This window comes from Taudactylus pleione, unplaced genomic scaffold, assembly GCF_031769625.1.
Source record: "Taudactylus pleione unplaced genomic scaffold, aTauple2 ptg000541l, whole genome shotgun sequence".
In the NCBI taxonomy this organism is placed as follows: domain Eukaryota; kingdom Metazoa; phylum Chordata; class Amphibia; order Anura; family Myobatrachidae; genus Taudactylus; species Taudactylus pleione.
The window spans coordinates 2,042,796-2,062,820 of NW_028284943.1; the positions used below are offsets into that span (position 1 = coordinate 2,042,796).

The 20,025-nt window shown below is 41.6% G+C and overlaps 2 protein-coding genes across 3 annotated transcripts in view; one reads left to right on the forward strand and one right to left on the reverse strand.

The window, feature by feature from the left end:
* Nucleotides 1-3,034, forward strand: part of TSLIG1 (tRNA splicing ligase complex subunit 1) — a 24,599-nt gene extending 21,565 nt beyond the window's left edge. Inside the window, exons 7-8 of one of the 2 annotated variants that reach the window (XM_088451216.1) lie at nucleotides 239-311; nucleotides 2,713-3,034. In XM_088451216.1, coding sequence (XP_088307342.1) covers nucleotides 239-311; nucleotides 2,713-2,759 — 120 coding nt within the window. In that variant the 3' untranslated portion in view covers nucleotides 2,760-3,034. The remainder of the gene's footprint in view (nucleotides 1-238; nucleotides 312-2,712) is intronic. The other variant, XM_088451217.1, reaches the window with a different exon arrangement.
* On the reverse strand, nucleotides 1,870-18,756 carry ZBTB8A (zinc finger and BTB domain containing 8A). The gene is made up of 4 exons (XM_088451215.1): nucleotides 18,621-18,756; nucleotides 12,042-13,002; nucleotides 5,344-5,513; nucleotides 1,870-3,861 (listed from the first exon to the last, which is right to left on the reverse strand). The coding sequence occupies exons 2-4, from the start codon at nucleotides 12,958-12,960 to the stop codon at nucleotides 3,544-3,546; spliced, it is 1,407 nt and encodes a 468-aa protein (XP_088307341.1). The 5' UTR covers nucleotides 12,961-13,002; nucleotides 18,621-18,756; the 3' UTR covers nucleotides 1,870-3,543.
* Between the last annotated feature and the right edge of the window lie 1,269 nt (nucleotides 18,757-20,025).

A 20,025-nucleotide genomic window follows, 5' to 3' on the forward strand; every position in this document is an offset into this window, starting at 1 on the left:
GAACATGTGACAATAATGTTGATTTAGTAGAAGCTGTGACTGTCTGCCAAGCTTTATGTGAATACATAAGGCTAGATACGGAGGTCCCAAACAAACCACATTAACACATGGCTTAAGATCACAAGTAAATAGATTAACAGCACCATTAAAATAGACCTGCCCCCTATACAGCATAGAGGCATCCATCCAGCTAGTAACTCAGGCAGATTCTAAAGGATTATCACTGGTTCCTTACTAGATCAGCCCAAGAAGGGGATGGCTCCACTTTGTGGAATGGATCTCTCACCTACAAAGTATCTTGCTATGTTCAGGTAACCTTTATATATTGGCTCCTATATGCCACCCTGCTACTTTTAATAAATCAGTGGTTCTCAAACTCTGTCCTCGGTACCCCACATAGGTCACCCAGCAGGTGCACTGATTACTCACTGATGCATTTGAAAAGATTCACAGGTGGAGCTAATTATCTCACTTGCGTTTCTGTGAGGAGACCTGGAAAACATGCAGTTTGGGATCCTGAGGACCGAGTTTGAGAACCTGTGTACTAAATATATTGATTTTTCTTTCTAGCTTCCTTCTGTGCTTTTAACCCAGAGGTTCTCAAACTCTGTCCTCAGGACCCCACACAGTTCATGGTCTCCAGGTCACCTAGCAGGTGCACATGTGTAGTCATTACTCACGGACACTTTTTAAAAGTTCCACTGGTGGAGCTTCTTATTTCACTTGTGATTCTGTAAGGAGACATGGAAAACATGCACTGTTTGGAATCCTGAGGACAGAGTTTGAGAACCTGTGTTTTAACCAATTCTTCAGTGGTTTAATTGCATTGTCCTGGGATAAAATGGAAATCTGCTTCCTGGTTTGCACTGGATACAACACACCTGTGCTGAGCTTTCTGCATTTAATATAGGTGCACTACATACAACTGTGTCTGTTTGTATAAATGCATAGCAAAAACGTTAATATGAGAAGGCACTACAAAGAAAAAGCTTACCATTTATTAAAAGTGGCACGAGGGCCTTAATTAGATTTTAAATTATAGTTGTCTTATGGCACAGGTTCTCAAACTCGGTCCCCAAACAGTGCATGTATTCCAGGTCTCCTCACAGCATCGCAAATTAAATAATTAGCTCCACCTGTGGATCTTTTAAATGTCAGTGTGTAATTAGTGCACCTGTAGGTGACTTGTGAACTGTGTGGGGTCCTGCGGACTGAAGGTCCCCATACATCAGACATTGATGGCAGAAATCGTGCAATTTGCAATCGATTGTTTATAAAAGTCTTTCCCTTTTTCAATCGAATGCAGAATTGCCACAATCGATTGAAAAAGAGAGAGATTTTTATAGGCAATTGATTGTGGCAATTCTGCATTCGATTGAAAAAGGGGAAAGATTGTGTATAAAAATCGATTGATTGCAGCAATCGTGCAATTGATTGCAATCGATTGTCTATAAAACTCTTTCCCTTTTTCAATCGATTGCAATCAATTGCACGATTGCTGCAATCAATCGATTTTTATACACAATCTTTCCCCTTTTTCAATCGAATGCAGAATTGCCACAATCAATTGCCTATAAAAATCTCTCTCTTTTTCAATCGATTGTGGCAATTCTGCATTCGATTGAAAAAGGGAAAGTTTTATAGACAAATCGATTGATTGCAATCAATTGAAAAGTGCACGATTGCTGCAAAGGGAAAGATTTTTATACACAATCGATTGATTGCAGCAATCGTGCAATTGATTGTCTATAAAACTCTTTCCCTTTTTCAATCAATTGCACGATTGCTGCAATCAATCGATTGTGTATAAAAATCTTTCCCTTTGCAGCAATCGTGCACTTTTCAATTGATTGCAATCAATCGATTTGTCTATAAAACTTTCCCTTTTTCAATCGATTGCAGCAATCGTGCACTTTGCAGCCTCTGATGTATAGGGGCCTTCAGTTTGAGAACCACTGTCTTATGGTGAGAGCATGTGGATAATTCCTCAATTGACAGTAATATATATTTTGCAGTTGATGGGATTTACAAGCAAGACCGAATTGATATTTGTATGTGTACTTGAAACAAAATATCTAATAAAAATAAAAAACCTAACTGATCAACATTTACTGTCCTTACCCTATGTTACCTTCTTCAGCTGTTGGTCTTGACTGTACAGCAGCTCAGAGAAACCAGCTTTCACTTAAAACAGTGGATCACAAACTTTTTTGAATCATGGTGCCCTGTAGTATCAGCATTTTTTTAAGTGGCCTCTGAGCAGCAAGCAGTGTTAGGGGGAAGATGGAGACTGTATGGGTGACCAGCATCTGAACACATGCTGATCAGGGTAAGTATTCTGTTCTTAATACAGAGGTTTTCAACTCCAGTCCTCAAGCATCCCAAATAGGTCATGTTTTCTGGATTTCTTTACCCAGGTACAGTAAGTTATTCTATGTTGCTGTGTCAATAGTAAGTATCCCACAGGCAGCAATCCTGACCTGTTAGGGGTACTTCAGGATTGGAGTTGAAAACTATTTATAAATTTGTCTAATCTGTTGGGGGCATGATATTTTTTAAGTTACTTTTACACAGATACCAAAACAGGATTGACTTCTAGTGCATACATTTCTGCTGTACCTGCTACTAATAATGAACTGCATGGTCACAATATATGCCAGCCTTATCTTTGTAACTAGCACAGCCTTTGTCCTCATTGTGCTCTTTTGGCAGGGCACAGAGGTGAAAGCCATTACTTACTCAGCCATGCAGATCTGTGAGGAGGAAAAGCCTGAAGTTTTTGTCATCATTGATATTTAACTTGTTACTACCCGAATAAACATCAGTGATTCTCTCCCATAAGTCTCAGCAACATCTCCGCTTTAGGATGAATGATCTTTTAGTGAAAGACTGTTTATGCCTTACCTTATGCACTTAACATGAGTGAAACACACACTACAAACTTGTTCTGTACTATGAAACAGAATTTTCTTTTAGCATTGTTTTGCTAGCACTGAAATGAAGATGTATATTTGTAATAAATTATTTTTGGGCACTGTGTTGTGTTTTATTTACAATTATGACTTTAGTTTTAAATTAAACATAATGACTACATGTACCACCCTTACAACATGGATCAATGGATGGTTGAATATACTTTTGTTTCAATGAGAAATTACAGCACATAAATTATGTAAAGGTATAACTTCATTACAGTAAAACTTTCAGCATTATTTGCCACCTCCAATAACAGAGTGGCAGATGCTTTTTTTTTTCTTCTCATTACATTGATTACTGCAGATTAATTTTTTTTCTGCATGATGATTTGGGCATGTATTTACAGATGAGGTGCTATAATGGGCATTGTACCAGCAAGCTGCAGCAGCCATAATGAAGCGTCATTCTTGGACATGACTACTATTAAAAAGAGCAATGGTGCACAATTAATCATTCTAATGAATAAAACAGCCATGTACATAAATAAGATGCTAAAAGTGTTATCACAATAACCCTCAGTGTGGTTTGAAAAAAGTATTTTACAGGGAAAAGCGTTTGCCCAAATATTCATTTGATTTGGGATTTCGAGTCTTCCTCATCACTGTCTTCTACTTCTTGCACAATAAGGTCTGATTCTGGGCGGTCCCCATCATTATCTTCTCTTGCATCATCCTTGAAGTGCCAGCTCTGCTCCCGCTCATTTTCAGGTGGTAGCACAAGGGGCTGATCATCACCAAAATCAAAGCTGACATTATCCAAACCAGCTTCGGAGAGACATGGGTGACAGAGACGATATCTTCTCGTCCCATCTTGAATTACACGGCCTGTCATCTCTGTGACTGGTAGCTTGCACCGTCTGCAGATGAGTTTGCCAGCTTCATGTATCTAGTTTTTAAAGGAACAAAGCATAAAAAATAAATAGTTAACATTAATAGTTTAAAAAAAAAAAAAAAAAAATTTAAGTAAGACTTCATTATTTTTGTCAGGTCAATAAATATCAAAATTAACATAATATCTAGCATAAACAGACTTAATATTAAAAGAATTGGGGTTTTCTAGCTGTTCATGAAGAGGCACTTTACAGCTATAAGTAATTAAAAGTACCTTCTCTATTAAATATTCAAATAGTACAGAAGTTTTTTTTTTTTTCTCCCGCTGGGCTTCATATGATTCGTATAAATATCAGAATAAAGAAAAACAAAGCGGCGCTATCCAGGGGTCAAAGTGTTCATTTAAAAATCTGATACTAAGATTTTTTTTCTTTATTCACTAATGAAATTACAAGGAATGCATCACTCGTATGCTCCTGTTGAAAATTCAGGTAGTGGCCACAACTGCAACAACGCTAATAGAAAAGGAATAGTGTGAATACTCATACTAAAAGATATTCTGTTAACGGTGTGATTACATATTGTGCTGTGGGTATATGTGCGTGTAGGTAAGATTGCAAGTTAGGCTGAGTTGAGCATACCCAGAGAGCAGTCTGATTCCAGACTATCACCTGTACCAGGAATAGATCTGGTTGTAATGACTGCACATTTCACAAGCAGATTAATAGGAGAGGTGGGGGCTGTAACCCTGCATACGGATTAATAGATCTGCATTTATTGCCGTGCATGCAATGCACCCACATTTGTGTGCAACTGTGAAACAGCACTATAGTGGGGGGTCTTGATTTTTATTGGTAACTATAATTCTCCAGAATTATTATTTCTGTTTCTGCATTCCATATAGAGAAATATTCCCTCTTCACACAAGGCCTCGTATAGCCAGCTAGATATTACTGTTAAAAAAAAAAAAACAGCACTTTTTAACCATACAAATGAGGCATGCAGTATCAGAAGCACTGAATTGGAAATTGAGCAGAAGGAAACAAAAGGACAATTATTACCATAGAAATTATTCTGTTTGGTTTCAATTTAACAATGTAAGAGTAAATACAGTGTGATCATTGGATACTTAATATACATTTAAAAGGGGTATATTTTCTATGCTGTGGTTTGTCAAACCTGATGATCATTGATGCCTTTGACAAAATCGTTAAACAAGCCTGGTTTTAGCATTCATTGCTACTTTAGAGCTATTGGTCAAAGCAGCCGATGATAGGGCCGTATTTAATTAGCGGCAAAAACAGCCGTTTTTCACCAAATAAACTGCAAAATTTTTGCCAAGAAAATGGAAAACAGGCGGAAAAAAAACTGGAGAAGTTCTCCATCCCAGACCAGGAGAGAAAATAAAAAATCCCCCACCCCCCCACCCCTACTGATAAATTACCCAGCACATGTTCTCACTTGACATTTGATTATTTCACTATCTACTGAATGACAAATCTAACATTGTATAACCGACCCAGTGTTCAGTACATACAGTCTGGAAATGGTTCCGCAGGTGTTCCAGCCGAGTGAATCTCTTTCCACATGCTTCGCAGGGGTATGGCCGCTCTCCTGTGTGGCAGCGCAGGTGCCGCTTAAGATCTGCTTTGCGTTTGACAGTGTGTGTACAAAAGGGACATTTAAACCGCACAGGACTCAGGTCATCTAGGAAAACAAGGAGTTGCTTATGGAGTATGCATATGAATAACAGTCAGGTACAACTCTTGCTTCAGAAACACAAAATGTATAAAACACACTAAAATATTTATATTATATATATATTACACGCACACATACATACGCGTAAAATAAGTATTGAACACATCAACTTTTTCTCAGTAAATATATTTGTAATGGGGCTATTGTAATGACATTTTCACCGCATGTCAGCAACAACCCATACAATCTACACAAGCGAAGAGATCAAACAATAGATGTCCATAAATAAGTTGTGTAATAATGTGAAATGGCACAGGGAAAAAGTATTTAACACATGAAGGGAGGTGCAAAAAGGCATGGAAAGCCAAGATACCAGCTGAAATCTATCAGTAATTAGAAAGCAATCCTGCCCCTTATCAGTGCAAATTAATATAAGCTGGTTCAGTCCCAACGGATGGCCTATAAAAAGGTGTCTCAATACCAAGGTGTCACACAAGAAACATCTCATGATGGGTAAAAGCAAAGAGCTCTCTCAAGACCTTTGCAACCTTATTGTTGCAAAACATACTGATGGCATTGGTTACAGAAGGATTTCAAAACTTTTGAATTTTCCAGTGAGCATTGTTGGAGCCATAATACGGAAGTGGAAAAAAACATTATTTCACCATAAGCCGGCCACGACCAGGTGCTCCTCGCAAGATTTCTAACAGAGGAGTGAAAATAATTATCAGAAGAGTTGTCCAAGAGCCAATGATCACTTGTTGAGAGCTTCAGAAAGACCTGGAATTAGCAGGTATAATTGGTCAAAGAAAACAAGTAATGCACTCAACTGCCATGGTATGCACGCTCACCACACAAGACTCCGTTGCTGAAGAAAAAGCAAGTTGAAGCTCATTTAAAGTTAGCTGCACAACATTTGGACAAGCCTATGAAATACTGGGAGTATATAGTCTGGTCAGATGAGACCAAAATTTAATTCTTTGTATGCCATAATACACACCATGTTTGGAGTAGAAATGGCACTGCACATCACCATACCAACAGTGACGTTTGGAGGTGGGAACATGGTGTGGGGCTGTTTTTCAGTAGACAGTACTGGCATACTTCACATAATTGAAGGAAGGATGAATGGAAAAATGTACCGAGACATTCTTGAAAAAACATCTGCTGCCATCTACCAGGATGCTGAAGATGAAACGAGGGTGCACATTTCAGCAAGACAATGATCCCAAAAACACACAGCCAGGGACACACTCAATTGGTTTCAGAGAAAGAAAATAAAGCTGCTGGAATGGCCCAGCCAATCACCTGACTTGAATCCAACAGAAAATCTATGGAAAGACCTAAAGATCAGAGTTCATAGAAGAGGCGCACGGAATCTTCAAGACTTGAAGACTGTTTGTGTGGAAGAATGGGCCACAATCACACCTAAGCAATGCATTTGACTAGTTTCTCCATACAGGAGGTGTCTTGGAGCTGTCATTACCAACAAAGGCTTTTGTACGAAGTATTAAATACATTTCATTAAGCGTGTTCAATACATTTTCCCTGTGTAATTTCATATTATTACACATAACGTAAATTTATGGACATCTATGGTTTGATTTCTTTGTATGTGTGAATTGCATGGGTTGTTACTGACATTTCATGAAAATTTCATTACAATAGCCCCATTACAAATATATTTACTCAGAAAAACACACACACACACACACACACACACACACAACCAGTCCAAAGTTTCAGAACACCACCATTTTTCCAGTTTCATTGAAATTTAAGCAATTAATGTCCAGTGAAAAACCTGAAATGGTAAAAAAGGTAAGCAGTAAACTGCTAGGGGGTTTGTTTTTCACCTTTTTTTAGTTATAAATAAAAGGCCTTTTTCAGAGAACAAGTAATGTGTTAAGAACTCATAGCTATGACACAGACATGCCTGGTCTATGAAGCAATGACAGTGCACTACCGAAGACTGCAAGAAGGTCTTTTGGACCGAAAAATCAAAATTTTAAATAGTTTATTCATCACACAGGGTTTTTGTACATCGTAGAGTAGGTACAGATGTGTCCTTACACATCTTTGTTGCAGTCACACTAAAAAGCTCCCATTGGCGCTCCAGGTCCTGTAAGACTCTGCTAGCGCCGGGCATCTTTTTTTTGCTGAAAATGTGTCTAAGTAGCAATGCAATGCGATGCAATTAGGTCGCACATGCAGACTGCCAATTAATTTGATATGCGACACTTGTATATTTTTTGGCAAAAAAGGAAGCCCGACACTAGCATGGGACCTGGCAACTCATTCACACCAGGCAAGTTGCACTCACAACGTATTGAGTACGTATTGGCGTATTGAGGCTACCTGTATGAGGACACATCTGTAAAAGAATGGATTTTCTGTGTGAAATCAACTGTCAAACATGGAGGAGGAAGTGTAATGGTCTGGGGCTCTTTTGCTGGCTCTCAAACCAAACGGGCTACCACAGCATTTTAAACCCCTTTGGTTTATCCCAGGTCGATCAAGGGTTCATTCTACAGCATGCTAATGACCCAAAACATACCTCCACACTATTTCAAAACTACCTTTGAGAAAAAGAAGACAGACTTGGAATGGCCAGGACAGTCTGAAAACCCTTCAAGCTGGTTTGGGATGAACTGGACAGAAGAATTAAAGCAAAACAGCTTACAAATGCAACACATGCATGAACTTTTGCAATAGTGTTGGGATGGGATCGGTATGAAAGACCCCCAGACCTATGTCCGACAGTTGAAATCTCAACAGCGGAAGACCAGCAGCCCTGAACATCCCGAAAGTAAGTATTTTAACTATTGCTAACCCTCCCACCCCAACCCTCCTTTAGGGGTGCCTAACCTCCCCCCTAGTGCCTAACCTCCCTGTAAGAGCCCTGAAACCTAAGCGCGGCTGTCCGAGCCCTGCTTACCTTCATTCGGAATGCCGGGCTCCCGGCGTAGGTCTAATAACAGGCGTCGGGATTTCGACCGTCGGCATCCCGACTGCATACCGTTGGGAAGACTGTCCCGAACAATAGTTGATTTGTGTTTTAGGAGGTTATAATTGCAAAAGGTGGTTCATTATATATATCTCAAATTGTTTATTTGATCTGTGATGTAATATCAGGATACACAGACATTAAACTAAATGAGTAAATGTAATTGAAAACTGGAAAAAAAAAATAGTGGTCTTCTAAAACTCTTGACTGGTGGTCTGTAGATATCTCAATAAGAGTGACAGGGTTGACCACATAAATTTCTATAATATCCTACATTGCAATTGTTCGGAAAGTCAGTTCTAATGATAATTTAGCAGATCAACATTTTTTTTTTTTTAAATATACTGGCTTTGTGGACCCTCCAAAGTTACATTGTAATCCGTAAAGCAATTGTTTTTCTTGTACATCTCTCAGTAACCAGTGTTAATTACTGTAAAAAGGCCTTTAATTTATTTTGCTGGGTGCCGCGGCACTTTCACGGAGTAGAGGTGCGGTGTGGAGCTGGAGGTTTTGGTTGTAATAACTGGTGAGAGCGTGCAGAAGCAGGCCTGTCAGTGGAAAGCAACAGGCAGTGAATCGTGAGGCTGCCTGTTGCTGAAGTGCATTGTGGGAGATCAGACAGGAAGTGTTTGATCTGAGGAGTGGAGTGATGATGCAGAACGGCGTTGGCAAATCACAACTAAAGGTAAGTGGACATGGAGTGGGGCAAAGGGTTAGGGCTATAAATACTTATTATTTTGGCATAGTGGTACCGTGAAAACATTATGGAGACCCTAAGGGTGCCTCGAACTGAGAAAGTTTGGGAACCACTGCAATAAGACATGAATAGCTGCAAACAATTTCTTGCTGTATGTATTATGTTGCCATGGTTTCAGCGATTCTTTATAGATTTTTTTTTTTTTCTTACCAATTTATTGTCATTTGAAGTACTTCGCTATACAAATAGCTTAAAGGTTAGTTAGACTGATAAAGCACTAAAATTGAAACTTGGGCTGTGCCATGTGTCCAAACTTGGAGCAGGGACAAGTTACAGCTGCAATTACTGGCCCTTGTGCTACAGTGTGTTGAATCTCCCTACCCCCACAACATCTCCAACATAAGCCATTACATGCTATTGTTTTTCTAGAAAAATTGACACTTAATAAAGAATTTGTGATAATCCACATATGGGTATTAAGGCTTTACAATTCACAATTCATATATTTTTTTTAAGTATGGTTATCACATATGGTCTGATTCAGGGATGGATGCTAATGCGATTTCCACGCAGTTCAAGCTATTGTTTGCCATTGCACATGCTTATAAGCCGAACTGCGTGTGCGCGGCAATCTCACTGTAATTACGGATGCACATTGGAATCCATCGCCAAGTGTGTGATAGGCTGTCAGCGTTTTGGGGTGGGATAGGGGGGTGGTCAGAAAAACACAGGTGTGCCTATCTGTTTAAACAATTACATGGGCATGCATAAATTAGCCACTGCTAGTGCATACGCAGCATGAGAGCCCTCTGCATGAGAGAAGAGCAGAGTCTGCAGCTTGTCAGACCAGACGCAAGGCCAAGATTGCCACCAATGTGCGTTGATGGTGGATATTTAAGCAGGTATGTGTTGTCGCATGCAGGTAAGAAGGCAGCAGTGGGTGATCTTTGCAAGCCTTAGAATTTTTTCGCAGGCGTACGAAAATGCAGCTGCAGTCACAATAAGGTCCATTTCTGAATCAGGCAGATACTACACTATGGGCTGATCTAACATCATCCCTTGACACGCCTGAAGCATCAATGTCAGACATATCAAACTGGGTGCGCGTTTTTGGCCGCAAATAAATCTGCGTACCTCGCGGCCACTTTTGAATTAGGAAGACAGCACTGCAGAAGGCAAGTAATTATGGACTAATTAAGCTGACTGAAAAACCTTCAATGGCTTAGTCAGTCATTAGGTTGGGGGTGTCCAGATAATGATTTTAGGAAAATTGAGACTTTCTCTGACGCTGCATGACAAAAAAAAAAACAAACAAAAAAACACAAAACACACCTCTCAACAATAGAAAGAAAAATCCTGCAGAAGCAAGATTTTGGCAAACTTGTACCTTAACGTTGGGCCGACATATCGGATCCTGGGTACACATCAGAACGAGTTAATGAACAACAGAAGATCCCTTGTTCCATCCTAAATAACCTGCAACGGGCCCGCTTGGGATATCGTCCGGTTGGACGTGCAGCACGGCTGACAGAGGTCGTAAGCGGCTGCGGGAGCGCGCATATTGGCTGTACACACTGAGGTTAGGGCAAAGTATGTACTACATTATACTGGATAAAGGTTTGTTTTCATTTTTCATTATGTTACAGCTTCTTTGGTAAGGACCCTTTTATTTTATGCCTATCAATGCACCTGGAGATAGATGGGCATGAGGCTGGAGAGACAGCAGATTTTGATCTCCAGGAGCCTGGCAAAGTGTGCGATTGATGTCAACTTTGCCTTTCCATTAGCTATAATGACCAGCAGAAGAGGGTAGGTTTCGGGGGGGTAGACGTCTAGCCTGTGAATGAGGCAGTGAGAACTATGTGGAATAAATGATTAATATTTACATGTTTAGAAATCTGTACCTTCTGCAAAGAGGACCTATTTCCATAGTCACTATAAAACAGTTGGGACCCCCCTTTCCTAGATAACTAGCTGTCGGTAGGGGTTGGGTTTGTAATACCGCCAGACGGAAGCCTGGCGGTTGAAATCCCAACGCCGGAAGATGAAGATCCCAACAGGGGAGGCAAGTAGGCTATCCCTACTCCTCCCCCCTAACCTAGTGGTACCTAACCTCCCCCAGGGGTGCCTGAACCCCCTCCCCACACCGTAAACCTAACCCCCCTTTGCCTAACCCTCCCGATGGGTGATGATGCCTAAACCTAACCCTCCCCCCCACGGCTAACAGCTCCCTAAGCCCGGCTTACATACGTTTGGACTGCCAGGCATCGGGATTTCGGCGAGGGGCTAATGATAGTTGTCGGTATTTAGACACCTATCTTTAGTCCCATGCCTGGCTTTCGGTGTCGGCGGCATTTCGACCACCGGCTTACTGAATACATCCCGACAGTAGAAAGCCCGAGTACACTAAATGTGATTCATCTTTCACTTACAAATGATACTTTTTTAAGAACCATGGAAGCCATCCTTAAAGTGACTGGTACGTAAGGGTAAGGCCTTCACATGAGACATTAATTCCTAATATATTGAATGAATATTCATTAAAGGTGGTATGCAACATGTTCTATTAGATTTGTGTTTGTGGCCAATGACAGTCAACGGTTTTTAAGTTTGACAAAGATGTAATGCAATAAAGGTCACCGTAATTTGGCCAACAAATATTTTTAATTTAAGTGGAGTTATGACTTATGTTCTTGTTTAATTATCCTTCACTAAATTATATTTTAAAATTGGTGTTCTCTGCAGAATATTACAATTTTAAAATGATTAATTCACACACTTGTTTAGATTATTATTTCCATTAGAGTAATATAATTAGTTTTTCTCTCACCTTCACTCCAAGTGGACATAACCCCTAAGATGGTTGGCATTGCTCTGTATAGCTCTTCCGCCTTGGAAACACGTGGAGTACCGTCCTGATCTCCAGAGTCTCCATGCTGCGGAGACTCTGGCCAGCTTTGAGCAGTATCCCCTTCATCCTCTTCTTCAGCCTTTGGACACATCAAATCTTCATGTGATTGTGGTTCTTCCTGTAGTGCACTCTCTTCATCATGGACCATGCAGTCAGCAGAACCACCTACAAGATCTCCTAGTGGTACAGGTGTGATACAAGCTGGGGTTAGAGGCTCAGGCATTAAACGCCTCCGGTGCTTGCGGACATGCTCTGGTTTACGTGGATGTTTTGAAAAAGGGCGCTGTAAACGTGAAGTGATAGGAGGGGGATAATTGTATCCAGCAATGAAGCCACCGTGTTCTGCTGTTTCGCGGGTGTGCGTTGGGCTATTCTCTGTCCTCCAACCTGCTGCGTAAAGTCCAGTGCCATTACTTCCATTGTCTTTGTCGGACAAGCTAAAGAACCCATCCCTGTCTTTTTCATTAATGTCCAGTGATGATTTTATAAACATCTTGCATACACTGATCACATCAGTCATCTGCAGATAACTAGCTGCTGACATAACTTCAATAACATTCTGCCCAGACAGGGGTAACTTGCCAGAGTACACAAAATCTAGGATGGCAGTGAAGGTGTCAGCAGAAAAAACATCAAATGTTGCTGTTGTGGGCTGGCTCACATCCTTGCAACTTTGGGACAGTAGCATTTTGAAGTACCCACTGCTGGCAAATAAGATATTTCGGTGAGCTTTGAACACCTGTCCTTCCACCATGATGTGACAATCACAAAACAGGTCCTTCTTTCTCTGTTCATCCAACTGCTGCAGAAGGCGAATATGATGAGAGGAGAAATCCATCCTTTAAAGGACACAGTGTGGCAGAAGCAAAAGGTTTGTGAGCTAGAATAAAATATAGTGGAAAATTATATACATAAGTCAAAAGTTATTATATTTGGGAAATGCATTAAGTTCTTTGAAGGTTTGCAGTAATTCAAGGAGCTGTTTTTTAACTATTTCCAAGGAAACCCACAATCTTGATAAAACTTAATATAATACAGTACCCATACCTAAATGCTGGCCACACATACTTCAACATTAGATGCCCAAGAATAATCCCTGATCACTATCCTTATCGAGCAAGTTTGTAAATGGCCATGTTAGGGTGTTGCTCTATGCGGGAATATGTGATCACTGACTCAAACTGTCCCACAAAATCAATAGAAGCAACATTAGACTGTAGAGCTGGCCACAGACATGGACATTTTACACCAGACTAGTCGGAAATTGTTATTTGTTGCCTGGTGGTTCTTCATTGTTAAATCATATAAAATGTTGGAATGTGTGGCTACAGCAAGTTCTGTAGAGAGTTGATCAAGGCTCCATTCACTTTATTAAGCTCATAAACACAGTATGTGACACACTTTATAAAATGTTATTAAAACAGGTGGAAGAATTGAAAGTGTTGCAAATTTGCATACATACATTCTATTCATATAATGTGGGGTACACACTTAAACATATACAACAAATAGATCGGCTACCCGATCTAACTATTTGGAAAAGTTATGCACAAATGACCTTGTGAATACACACTTACCAATCGACCGCCCAATATGTCTGGCTAGAAAAAAAAATTAAAAAGCTGTGATGTCATTATCGCTGGTTCCTGTGGGGCAGTTGGTTGTGTGTACATACAAGCAGATGTGAAAAGATATGTCTTTAATGCTGGGTACACACCATGCAATGGTGCAGCACAGCGATGTAATGATACATTGCTCGCGCCGTACAATAGCGCCATGCATGTTTACATGCTACATGTAACTGTACCGCGTATTTCATTGCATCATTCTATTTGCGATGCGATGAACGACGGATCGGCCGTGCACACTATACGATGTGTAAGATATATCATTCCAATCCGCACCGGAATTATATATTGTACGATACATCACATAGTGTGTACCCAGCTTTAAATATATAGCATCTGCCATGCAGCACAGTCCATGCAATATATCTATGAAAGATGATTTTACGTTGTAAATAAGTCACTTATCGGTTGATCGGATTTTTGTGTAGTGTGTAGGCATGATGGATTTGCAGAAATGCAGAGAAAACAAGCCAGAAACACTCAGCTTTAATTACCTGAACAATGTCAGCCACAATGTCACGATATTGTGGAGAGTGTAATCTGACCAAATATTTTTAGGGTGACCCCATCATCCCTGTGGTGCACGATCGATGCGCCAGAAAATCAATAAGTTGTAACATTCTGTGTAGGGCCGATATTGGGAGCTTTCACTGGCAGTAAAATCATACTAGTTATCAGAGTAGTAGGGTAATCGTTCTAGTGTGTAGCCAGTTTAAAGCTAGGCACACACCTATACAGTTATCGGGCCAATCATCCAATACTGGCTGATCGGACCGATGATTGTATAGGTGTGTATGCAGGAGCATTAGCCAATAAATGGCTTAAAACTCTCCTGCAAGTGGTTGGATTGGTAAATCGTATTTTGGGAGCAGTTAAAAATATAGGATGCCGGACCTCCCGATCCATTAAAGAATGTACACACAGAGCTAAATATTAGTTCTGTGTGGTTGATACACACTGATGGGATAACCACTCCGAGGATAGCAGCTTTTTTCTGATCCGTTGAGTTATCAGCTTAGTTTGTACCCAGCTTAAAGCACAGAATCTAATTGCCCCAAATGAAAATAGTTTCTGTGAGTAAAACGCTGTCACACAGCAATCTGATCACTGTATACAGCAATGGTTCCCAAATTGCGCCATTACAGTCCAGGGGGTCCACTCATGGGGTAGAGAATGATATCTCGGTGCTGTTGGGTATGAAATCCAGACAGCCAGAATACTGACACCCATTGAAACGCAAGGTAGGTTTTTTCCCTACCCTAACCCTCCCTCCCCGGTACCTAAACCTAACACCCCCTTCCTAGTGCCTAAACCTAACCTCCCCTCCCCGGTGCCAAAACCTAAACTCCAGTGCCTAGACCTAACCGTCCCCTCCCCACACCCTAGTCATAACCCTCACCCTAATGCCTAAACCTATCCCCGCTACCCTCCCCGTGCACCCAGACACTTACTATTCGGGATGCCGACGGTTGAGATACTGGTGCCGGGATGCCCGACATGTCGAGATTTTGGCTCCGGTATTTAGACCGTCAGCATCCTGGCATGCATTCCCAATTCATGTAGCAGTAAAAAGCCCTGTTTAGAGGCTTACCGTGGAGAATATTATTCTGTCTCCTGGAGCGCCTCTGCTTTGTTTAAGCATCACATCGCTATACTTTAGTATGGTGAGCGCGATTCACTAAGAAACGGAAAGCTTCGATTTCCAGGTTTTTTTGCTTTAACAGATTTGCCGCCTGTTGACGGCGTAATCTGTTCACTCCTATGTTAAGGACAGGGAAGTGGCATACTTCACTGTCCTTCACGCACACCTGATGGCTCCACCCCTTCTGTGCCAGCAACCAATCAAAGGAGCCCAGGGCATATGCTGAGTCACCTTCTGTTGACTGCTGCAGTGCTGGAAACCCCCCACCCCACACTTGCTCCTATCCCTACTGTTGCTGGTGACCCTAAATGACCACTCCCCTCGTGCTCTGTTACTAATCCTACTGCCCCCAGCAGGCTCGGCTCCCCCCTCTATCCCTGATCTGCCATAAGGTGCTGCCAAGCACAATGCACACACTGAGGATCCAACACTGCAAAGTCTCCAAGGACCGCAGCTGAAGACAGGATCGCAGAGGGCCTCTCTTTCGCACAGCAACGGCAGAAAGGTAAGTGAACATTAATTTATACTTACCAAGCGATATATAGACTCAAACTAAAGAGATAGTGAAAAGTAGCAATTCAGTTTTCACTTTCTTCATTAAAAGACCCCCAGGTTTTAAGGATATCCATGCTGGAGTAAAGATGGCTAAATTAAATTGACTGAGGCAGTAGTTAGGTCACCTCAAGCATGGATATCCTTAAAACCCAATGGCGTAAGTTCATCCCCCCTCGAGTCACAGCCGCTGACATTGTAATGTAGCATTTCGCAAGCATATACACCCGCAGTTGCACACAGAATATAGGTATGCCATGGAGGAGTGAGACAGAGTTGTGGGTGAGGCGGGCACCGGACGTGTCACACTGACAAAAGAAGCTGCTGAGGAGCAGCAACACCAATGAGCAGGGACAGGTTATAGGTAGACAGAGGCGGCAGCTGATGGTCTGACACAGAGCTCTCCACTAGTGTATAGTAGCTTCTCAGGTGCCAGGAAGGGGTGACATGTATTGGGCGGCCATGATGGTACACTCCGGGTACATATTTACAGCCCTAAGTGGGGTGAATATATAGTGGGAAATGGAAGAGGTGCCCATCCAGTGCTGGAGCCCGGCGGCAGGCACCTGCATTGTCTCCCATGGTTCTGCCTTTGTTAAAACCTGAACTGTAATGATGGAATTTGGGTACCTCTGGTACAGTTTGGAAACCACTGACACTGACTGAGCATTAGTCAAGAGTCTAAAGAGCACCAAAAAAATCCACTTTCTAAATGAAATCCATGATAGAGCTTGTGTGACACCACCCTTATCTCAGCCAACACCAGCCCATTGGCTGTGTGACTGTTCAACGTGATTAAAAAAAAACAAAACACGATTTTACTGTACTTACAGGACACCAGCACAGCTGTAACTACTGTATGCTTTGCCATTTTACATGTAATGGAGCATACACACGGTCAGATTTGTCAGACTTGTCAGATGAACGATTAAACGATTTGAACGAGTTGAACGATTTTACCAAAGTTTTGAACGATTTTTGACTGCATTAAAGTGAATGGAATCGTCCAAGTCTGACTGCAAACACATCAGATGTCAGAAATCGTTATCTGACCATCGGGAACGCGCATCGTTGATCGTCCATCGTTCAGGCATGTCAGATATGAACGATTTTCCTTCAGATATGAACGACTGAACGATTTTTAAATCGTTATCGTTCACATCTGAAGGAAAAATCTGATCGTGTGTATGCACCATTATGGAGCGTACACACGGTCAGATTTGTCAGACTTGTCAGATTTGTCAGATGAACGATTGAACGATTAAACGATTTTACCAAAGTTTTGAACGATTTGAACGATTGAACGATTTTTGACTGCATTAAAATGAATGGAATCGTCCAAGTCTGACTGCAAACACATCAGATATCAGAAATCGTTATCTGACCATCGGGAACGCGCATAGTTGATCGTCCATCGTTCAGGCATGTCAGATATGAACGATTTTCCTTCAGATATGAACGACTGAACGATTTTTAAATCGTTATCGTTCATATCTGAAGGAAAAATCTGATCGTGTGTATGCACCATAATGGAGCATACACACTGTCAGATTTGTCAGATGAACGATTGAACGATTTTACCAAAGTTTTGAACGATTTGAACGATTGAACGATTTTTGACTGCATTAAAATGAATGGAATCGTCCAAGTCTGACTGCAAACACATCAGATGTCAGAAATCGTTATCTGACCATCGGGAACGCGCATCGTTGATCGTCCATCGTTCAGGCATGTCAGATATGAACGATTTTCCTTCAGATATGAACGACTGAACGATTTTTAAATCGTTATCGTTCATATCTGAAGGAAAAATCTGACCGTGTGTATGCACCATAAGACCCGAGGCATTTATGGAAAGCTGTCATATGCACAACAGCAGGACTATTGGCAAAATTTCCCTTTGAAATGTTAACATAAACTATAAAAAGTTACCATAGCGTTAAATGGCCAAACAGTGCATTCTGCCTGGTCGTATTATTATCATATAAAGACTAGAGAGACGCTCACTGCACACAATTCTTCTCAGTGAGCATCACGGAGAGTGCACAACTGCACATCCATCACACATGTATGTACATATATGTAGCTGCTGCTGTCAGCCCCATCCCATCCCAGCGCTAGTGTTTCCGAGCAGAGCGGCCGCCTGGTTGGCTGGCCGATATGTCAGTCACAGCGGCACTGGCCTAGAAAGAGTCGCTCCTATTGGAGCTTTCCCTCGCCGGTAAGGGTGGAACCGTGTCGGAGCTCGGCGATTCGTCCCGCTGCCTGCCACTCATGGGAGGCGGGATATTCGCCACCGTAGCCATGTAATTGGCAGCCCCCGGTGCCCGTCATGCTCCACACCCCTAACGGGAGACTCGATACCGGCCCACCTGACACCTCTTACTGCATTAATAGCCGGTATCTAACGTGCGCCACACCCGTTCTATCAGCCCCCCTTGCCTCTTGCACAAGCCTGGCCATAATCCTAATGTTTAGTGACCCGAGAAGGGTGCCCGTGCCCCGTGTACATCTCAAGTAGCTCTCCACATCGGCAAGACCACAGCCATCACGGGCCCTGCAAACGCCGGACTGCAGATCTCATGCACACCCCGCCCGATGGCGGGTCACCTCTCGGTTGGGGCACAGACAGTTCTGCTGGTTGCAATATTGAATGCAGACAACGTATATACTTACCGAATACGCCACCCTCTTTCGGGTGTTCATCGGTTTCTGCTTTACTTCTCACCCGCTTTTGATTTCTCCGGTGCTGCTTCCGTCACCCGAATGTCCGGACAAAGGCCCGTCACGTGACGACGCCCGAGGGCTGAGACTGTCTTAAAGGGGCCGCGCCTTGGGGGGTGGGGGTGTTAGACACCCGGAGGAGTGACAGGAATTTGCTGAATGTATTTGGAGTGACCCGAATAGGATATTACTTAAATACTTGTATATATAAAATATTCTACCTGAATATTCAACTGTATAAGATTAAACATTCTAAGTTAATGATACCACTGTGGGAATGTTCTGTATACCTTTATTTCATACAAATGCAAAGTTTAATACATCATGTAAAATAACATATCAAGATAATAAAACAAGACATATATATACAGCACACAGTACATTTATTTAACATCCAATGTACAAATCTGCAATAACACAAAGGTATAAAAATATCTTTCAAGACCATTATTTTACAATAGTACACTAAGGTATTGTTACCTGAACAAGTTGTCTAATTATGCTCCATGTTAATGTAATGGCAGACATGCATACACATATACAAATTATCCTACTGTACAATACATTATATACAGCATGTATTTAAATAACATTTCTTTACAGTTATGCAATTTGTTACTGCAATTAATTTGTTGGACTCACAACATGTCACTAATATTCTTCAAATTGAATCGATTAGGCCTAGGTTCTACTACAGTTATTGTCACTAAGGCTTCATTTTTAAAGAACATTTATTTTAATCTTTCTTGTGAATAATCAAATCTATTAAATCTGGCCTTCCAAGGATGTGTAGTTCATTTGTACATACTCAAACAACTAACATTGCCTTTTGTTTACAACCATTCTCAAATAAGTGAAACCTACATACTGCATATTCTCACAAAACTACAAAATGTTTGTACATTACAGCATTAGCCCACACAGGATTCATGCTCACAGGTCTATGGAATGTGGTCAGAATACTGACAGTGGAATCCCGATGCCTGAAGGTAAGTGTCCTAACCCATCTTTCCTGCAGCCTAACCATCTCTCCCTGCAGCATAATCCTCCCCCTAGTGCCTAAACCTAACCCTCTCCCTTTGGGATGCTGGGGATCAGGTTTCTGGAGCCGGGATTCCGACTGCTGTCAGGTTTCTGGCGCTGGTATTCTGAGCGCTGGCATCCCAACTGCTGGGATGGTGACTACATCCCTCTCTGTGTTCACTGTAGGTGGAACATGGCTTGATCTGATGTAAAATTAGGCAACATAGCTTTCTCCTCCCTGTAATTAAGCATTATGAACAGAGGTGTGCGTGGTCCCCCATGTTTTGGTTTTGACTCTGAAACCATTTTCCTGTTGTAGTTTTTGCCCAACATT

Coding starts and splice junctions, on each gene's coding strand:
- ZBTB8A (XM_088451215.1), bottom strand. CDS start 12,960: ATGGATTTCTCCTCTCATCATATTCGCCTTCTGCAGCAGTTGGATGAA. Junction 5,514..12,041: donor TATGTCCACTTGGAGTGAAG/GTGAGAGAAAAA, acceptor TTGTTTTCCTAG/ATGACCTGAGTCCTGTGCGG. Junction 3,862..5,343: donor TGCGGAACCATTTCCAGACT/GTATGTACTGAA, acceptor TTTAAAAACTAG/ATACATGAAGCTGGCAAACT.